This window comes from Cyprinodon variegatus, unplaced genomic scaffold, assembly GCF_000732505.1.
Source record: "Cyprinodon variegatus isolate N-32 unplaced genomic scaffold, C_variegatus-1.0 Scaffold817, whole genome shotgun sequence".
NCBI lineage: Eukaryota > Metazoa > Chordata > Actinopteri > Cyprinodontiformes > Cyprinodontidae > Cyprinodon > Cyprinodon variegatus.
Window position 1 is genome coordinate 245,712 of NW_015151270.1, and position 7,727 is coordinate 253,438.

At 39.7% G+C, this 7,727-nt stretch overlaps 1 protein-coding gene across 1 annotated transcript in view; it reads left to right on the top strand.

Moving 5' to 3' along the window:
* LOC107098864 (NACHT, LRR and PYD domains-containing protein 12-like) overlaps nucleotides 1-4,038 on the top strand; it is a 10,717-nt gene extending 6,679 nt beyond the window's left edge. The window contains exons 5-8 of the mRNA XM_015396726.1: nucleotides 813-986; nucleotides 1,329-1,505; nucleotides 1,998-2,168; nucleotides 3,287-4,038. Coding sequence (XP_015252212.1) covers nucleotides 813-986; nucleotides 1,329-1,505; nucleotides 1,998-2,168; nucleotides 3,287-3,299 — 535 coding nt within the window. The 3' untranslated portion in view covers nucleotides 3,300-4,038. The remainder of the gene's footprint in view (nucleotides 1-812; nucleotides 987-1,328; nucleotides 1,506-1,997; nucleotides 2,169-3,286) is intronic.
* The last annotated feature ends 3,689 nt before the right edge of the window (nucleotides 4,039-7,727 follow it).

The window sequence follows — 7,727 nt, forward strand, 5'->3', positions numbered from 1 at the left end:
CATCCATCCATCCATCCATCCATCCATCCATCCATCCATCCATCCATCCATCCATCCATCCATCCATCCATCCATTTTCCTACACGCTTGTCCCTGGACAGGTCGCCAGTCCATCGCAGTATTTTAGACATTAAATAAACTATTTATTGTGTAAAAAGTCCATTTTAAACCTATCCAATCTATGCCATCTAATGTAGGTATGTAGAACTACAGTCTTGGAGGAAATTATGGAGCCCTATAATGCAAATGGCATTATTCTACCAGGAAGAGATCAGGTACATAAGTAAAACACACCTTCCCTTCAGGAAAATATATAGTCAAATCATTGAACTGCATGGAAGGGCAGCCCTGTTCAACCATAAAAGCTGAGCACGTATTTTGGGCAGACTTAGATGCACACAATCAATAAAACACTTCAAGGAAATGGTGTGATTTACCTATTGAAGGAGCTCAGCAGTACAGAAGACAGCAATCTTCTCGGAGGTTGTTTGAGGAGCAACTGCAGCTTTATGTTTGCTCTCCAGCTTTTCTATTCTGGTGGGATTTCTGGTTCATTATCTCCCTGAAAGACTCAATCACATAGAGGGACCTTCTGCACAGCCTGTGGAGGGTAAAAATTAGTCATGCGTACGCTTGGTCAAAAACTATGATCTGCTTTATTACTTTTTTATATGATCCTAACTGGTTCATCATCTCATTAGGAATTTTACATTTAGTTTAATTCATTTTATAATGTTTTGATGTATTCGCTAATCTTTCGCTTTTAGCCTGAATCCTGTTGCTTCAGCTCACATGTGTCGTTCTTTGTTCAGATTGAGGGACTGCAGTCTGTCAGAGAGCGGCTGTGCTTCTCTGGTCTCAGCTCTGAAGGCCAACCCCTCCCACCTGACAGAACTGGACCTGAGCCGCAACAACCTGAGAGACACTGGAGTGAAGGAGATCTGTGGTTTTCTCCAGGCTCCTCTCTGCAAACTACAGATATTGAAGTAAGAAGCCAGGCTTTTTACCTCTGCATTTAACTCATCCCCTTTGGGAGCAGTGGGCTGCCATTGTGCGGCTACTGGGGAGCAGTGTGGGTTTAAGGGTCTTTGCTCAGGGATCCAGAGTGGCAGTCTGTGGGAGTGGGGCTCAAACTCAGAATCTCAGGATTCCAAGCTCTATGGCCTAACCACTAGGCTGCCACTCCCCAGTTTAATCCACCTCCTGTTGACTTGAGCTCAAGTTTTACTTTTTTTCAGATTGAGGAACTGCGGATTGATCGGCTGTTCTTTTTGGCTCTTTTCTGCTGAAGCTGTGCAGCTTGACTGACATGTTTTTTCTTTATTCAGACTGAAGGGCTGCGGTTTGTCGGAGATCAGCTTTGCTTCTCTCGTCTCGGCTATGAAGTCCAACCCCTCCCATCTGATTGAACTGAACCTGAGCAATAATGAAGACCTAAAGGACGCTGGAGTGAAGGAGCTCTGCACTTTCCTCCAGACTCCCCTCTGCAGACTGCAGACGTTGAAGTAAGACCCAGAGCTTTAGATAAGTGCAAAACATATGGCTGATGTTCCACTAAACCAAACTAAGAAACTGGAAGAATAACTAGTGATTGATTAAGGATGAACTGGGGACACGGCATTAGAGTTATTACACTGCAAATAATGTAAATCTAAATAACTATTTTTCAGTGCATTTTTTCTTGAATTGAGGAGGTAAGTGAGACACTTTGCCAATGAAACGAGACAATTTACTGTACAATTCCATTGGCAAACTATCTTATTTACCTGCTCAAACTAAGAGTAAATTTACTTAATTTAAGACATTTTTCTTATTTCTAGATCATTTTTGTAATGTGCTGTAAGAAAATGGAGAACAAAGTTAATCTCTTCTGTCCCGTTATTATTCTTTCTCTGTGTAACTCCTTGATCTAAGGTCAGAACCAGACGGTATATTAATGCAGTGTATTAATGCTCTTCTTTTAAAGTAGCTTTGCTGACATGTTTTTCTTTTTTCAGACTAAAGGGCTGCGGTTTGTCAGAGATCAGCTGTGCTTCTCTGGTCTCAGCTCTGAAGTCCAACCCCTCACATCTGACAGAACTAAACCTGGGGTCGAACAACCTGAGGGAGTCAGATGTTCAGCATCTGGTGGATCTTAAAAAGAGTCAAGAGTACAAACTGAAACATGTGTGAGTAGACAGTTGGGAGTCCAGCTGCTGTTGGCGGCATGGTTCTAAACTCTGTTTAGAAGCTATCCAAGCAAAATCCAGTGTTTCTGATGATGCGGTAGCTTCTGAGAGGGAGAAGGAGGGAGACATGGTTCCTGATTGGAGGGCAGAGGAGACAAACAGCCAATCAGAGGAGCCAGAAGATTGCTGACTTCCTGATTGTCTTCATGTCTACAGCAAGATTCCAGCTGCCAGCTTCCTGTGGAAACAGTGGTCCTCAGCATCAGATCCGATCTCAGAACGGATCAGGTTCCTGTGAGCCACAGCTCTGAGATCAGTCTGACTGCAGTCTGACTGATCACTGTCTCTGATTTCACAAAGCATTTGGTCCCCATGTGGTGTTTCTACAGAGCATAACATATGGACACCTGTCCCTATAGCTATGATCAGTGTTCTCATCCACACACAGATCAGTTTGGAAAAGCACGTTTCTCTCTGAACACAAGTATAGAAAGAGTTTTTTAAAGCTACAGTGTGTAATAATTACAGGGATATACAGTCAGAAATGTAATATATTATACATAACTATGTTATTTATCATCATCTACGAGCTCAGCCTCTTAACCTTAATATTTGGGTTGCCTTAGAATTCGTTATTTATAATAACATAGGAGCGGGTCTCGCAGCCATGGAGGCAGACATCTTTGCGCTACGGCAGCGCAGAGCCAACAAACTAGCGATTGCGAGATCGCCCATTACGTTCGAAAGTAACTACGGCAAGTTGAGAGAGATGAACTGAGACGGTACTGAACACACAGACTAATGAAATACTATCTGTAAAATTATCTATGTAAACAAAACTCATCACTTGAGAAGGTAGGTGATGCGGACGTCGTGGAAGACATTTTGTCCCTTAACGCTCGCCGTACTGTTGGGGGGGAGAAGCGGTGGGGGGGAGATGTTCATGTTGCTGCGGTCTGCAGTCTGGACGTTAGATGTCGCTGAAAATTACACACTGTAGCTTTAAGTAATGGGAAGAACCACACAAAAACAGATTCCAGAAAATAAACTCAGATTTTAGCATTTAGACCTGCAGCAGGAAGGTAGCCTGATCTCTGGTGCTTCTTCTTCTTTTGCAGGAGGTGGAGGTGATGATCTTTGTACAGGAGAGAAGCTGAGCTGTGCCCCGATGACCTACAGGTGGAAAAGAAGCACTTTATTTATTAACTTATGTATTTTAAACAAACAATATAATTTAAATCCAGATAGCATATCGCATAAATAGCGGAGTGTTGGCCTAGTGTTTAGAGCAGAGTGCTTGTGCTCTGACCCGGTTCGATCCCCACAGCCTCCATTCTGGGTCCCTGAGCAAGACCCTTAACCCCACACTGCTCCCTGGGCGTCGCACAATAAATAAAGGGGTTTTCATTCTGAATTGTTTGAAAAGGAGCAGGTAGCAGATTAAAGTAACTATGGTTTCCCATTACTGGTACCTCAACATGTTACCATGTTAATCTCTCCAGACTAGTTCCATCCTTAGAGAATTAACACCATAATAAAAACACCAGTGACTTCTTATCGCATATAAACCATTAACAGCACTAATAACAATAATTTCTCATTTTGTTGCCCATCCTGTAGAACATAGTTTTCTTTAACTGCTAAGGATTTCCTCCGTGGGTGCGTTTTTATACCTCGTACATCACATATTAATCCTTAATTCCTGCTATAGATCCATCCCACACATAGACGAAAAAAAACATACTTTTGTTTTTTCTGATCCCTTGTTATATTTAAAGATACTGACTGGATGATGATCTGTATATAACACTGTCTGTTGTTACCTGTTAACTGTTAACCTGTCTTTCTCAGTCTGTCAAATAAATGAATAAAACTCAACTCTGAAGTTTTCTGGCTGCATGTTTGTTTCACTGAGATTCAACAAGAATTTAAAATCTTCTCTGTTCTTCCTACAAAACATTTCTGATTCTATTGAACCTCTTTTTATAGCGACTTTAAAGATTGAGTTACAAAGTTCTTCACAGTGCAAAGAAAATGCAAAAACTAAAAAAAAACTAAATAAACTAAATTAAAAAGAAATAGAAATCCTAGAATCAACAGCTAAAATTGAATCAGATGATGGTTTTTAGGCTAAATCTGGTCGGTCCGTCATAGTCTTGATTTAGTCCTGAAATAGTTGTTCAAAATTGGACTGTTTGTCCGTCTGATTTTGTCCCACATTAGTCCAATAACAGACAATGAAAAGACAATTCAAACCCAGTATTCAAAGTCTTCTCAACTACATGAAAATCACTTTTCAACCAAATGTAGCCGTCATTTGGATGTAAATCATGTTGTCTTTTCAACAATTTTTTCTTGGTGGGATAAAAAGGAGTTCAAGTATTTTAAAGTTTTAGAAGCAGATTAAAGGGGTTTGTCTGATGATAAGTGTCCATTCATTCCACTGGAGAGGAGCTGTGACCAAACCAGCTACATGTTTAATCTGCTTACATGATCTAAGAATAAGATCTAAGATAGGTAAACTAGAGAGAATTGTTTTTTTAATTGCAATAACATTTATTGCAGCTTACTTTTCTTTGTTCAAGTATTAAAAAGTTTGGTTGAAGGGGGGTGCAAAAACTTTCTACTAAGTCAAGGGGGGTGGCAACCACGAAAAGTTTGTGAACCACTGATTTAAGAGGAGGTGTAAGGAGTAAGCAGCTCAGACACACAGGGCGGAGCAAAAACATCACAGTGCAAGGAGGCAAGTATGGGAGGGATATTTGAGAAAATGTGGATCAGGTAAAGAAATGGCTTCCTTCACACCACTCTCAAACCACCTGTCTTCTGTGTCAAAAATGTGAACATTCTGGTCCCAAATAAATGTCCCTTGTCCATAAGGTGTAGATGGACAGCGGAGTCTTGTCCGGCGGAGGTCGCCAGAGGCGTAGCCAGAACATTTTTATAAGGGTGTCCAGGCAATAACCAATGTACACTGAGGGGGGGCCGAAAGCGGATAGGGGCCAGAACCTCAGGGTCAATCTACACTGTTCCAACAGGAAACTTAATGAGAAAAACATCCATATTTTCTAAATAAAGACTAACTATACTTTCCTTCAGCCTTTTCTAACAAATAGAAGCAAATATTTAAACATCCGTGCTTTCTAGATAAAAGGTATAGTGGTATAAAAGTATATTACTTACCTGCTTCTATCAACAAACATTCTGCATAAAATTGATATTTACAAGCACTAATATCTCCATGGAGACAGGAGCCCAGGAGCTGGTTTAGCTGAGCAGGTTTGGGTTTCTATGGATCCAGATGAGCAAGACCTTAAATAAAGTCCAAAAAGCAAACTGTGGTTCCTAAAAGGGGTATGAAAAATATATTTTACTTCTTCATACACCTTTTCAGACAATTTCCGTTAATCAATTCCATTTCTCTGGCTGTATATACTGATAGGTTGTTGGAGGGTTTTGTTTCTATTTATGTTTAGGTGAATTCAGGTAGTTTGAAAATTAGTGTTTAGTTTGGTTCATGTTAACTAGTCTCTTTGTGTGTATTTGGTTGATTTATTTATTGCTGTTTGTCAATATTGTCTAAAATATGAAGACGGGCCACAGCCCAGCAGCCAGCCCTGAGCCTGGGCTGGTTCTGGAGTTGCTCAGAGGCACAGAGGGATTTAAACCGACAGCCAGAAAGATCCTGCATCTTAGCAGGCTGAGCCTCTCTGCAGAGCCGGATCTTTGCTTTAGTGACGAGTGTCTAACCTCCAGTAGCTGCTTCATCTCTTTGGTTTTAAATCTTTTCATAAAAACACATTTATGATCCGACTGTGGAGCAGCTGGAATATCAGACCTGATTTCATCAGTTATTCTATCAGACATGCCAACTTGTTTTACGGTTTAATTTTCATGTGAAGCTTTTTTTTTTCCTTGTTTCAATACATGGTCTAATCCAAAGCAGAAACCTATTGTGTTTTCCAGAACTGAACGTCTTTAAGAAGTTTGTTTCTGGAATGAATAGTTTGAAATAAACTAACGCTGCCTTTCTTTAACCCCCTCAGGCTCAAATTAAGTTGTAGTTGCAGGAAAAATCTGATAATTGGAGAAAATTATTATATGGGGTAGTAATATACAATTCAGACTTTTTTTGAGAGAGACCTTTACATGCAATGAATTTTGGGAGGTTGCAGATTTGCAACAGTGGCCTGGAGTGGTAAATTAACACTGAAGACTGAATCTGATATGAAAGTTAACTTTATTTGAATGTCACAAACAAAAAAATAAAACAAAATTCGAAAAACAAATTTTCTCTCACAAATTTGGGGAGAGACAACTTTTCCCCAAACTTTTTCTCCACCAACATCTCAAAACCTCTTGAGAAGGCCGTTACTGTTAAACTGCTGCTCAAAATTTAGGCAAACTAGTAGATAAAGAATGTAGCATCCATTGGTACCTGTTTGGGCACACGTTGCGAATCCACAACATTGAAATCGAGATGCCTCTGGTGAAAAACTCAGAGGAGATAAAATCTACTAATTGATATGTGTCATATCTAAACACATTCATGATTCATCTTATGTAGTATTGATTTCAAAATAATGGAAATTGGAAGTGATACTTACATGAAATTGGTGCTTAGAAAATCAGTTTCAGTGACACCAAGGACTCAGCCATGTTGAAAGTGAGTCAGCATTGCCATGTGGTGAGCTGGAGAGAAACTGTTAGTTGCAAATGCACAACTAAGTCCTTCTGTTGTACTTCTGAGTAACAAAAGCTAATAAAATATGAATGTGGAGTAATTAGCTAAGTAGCATTGAGCTGTTGCAAATCTGCAACATCTGCCTGGAGAGGGTTAAATCCCGTTTATCACTTTAGCTTTGTACAAAAAATAGACTTTAAACTACCTAAATGGGCCTGTGTCGCTTTAGTCATGTACAAACAAAAAAACAATTTAATTACTTACTTTTTGGTGTTTTTTGAAGCGTATGGTGATCTGACCTTAAATTGTTTTGTTTTTTTTGTACATGACTAAAGGGATACACAAGCATTAAGGTAGTTTAAAGTCTATTTTTTGTACAAAACTACAGGGATAAATGCAAATCTGATGTTTTGCACATGCATATTGACTATAGGTTTGCTGGTCTGACAGAAAACTGCCATCTTGGGACCATTGAAGTGTTTGTTATTAACAACTCCAACAGCCATGTATATTTTAAAAAGAAGCGGTTTCTGAAAATCTCCCCAGAGCATGAAAGATTCACCTTCTGTCCTTCCTGTGACCCAAACCTCCCAGAAACCTTTAAAGGAAAAGTCTGCTCACATTTAGAATACAAACTCCTGAAAGTACTTTAAATATGAAATTATTACATATTTCTCAATAAATTGTGTTTTTATTTAAGAGTAATTTTCATGTGAATGTGCTTTACTGGAGGCATCCATGTTTGTCAAAGAACACTACTGCCGCCTACTGGTTAGTGACATTGTCACGGTGCGGTATCGGCTGTTGATCAAGTCCCAGTGCTGTATCTGGTGTTTGTCACAACGCGCTATTATCCAAGTCATCTTGAAAACATT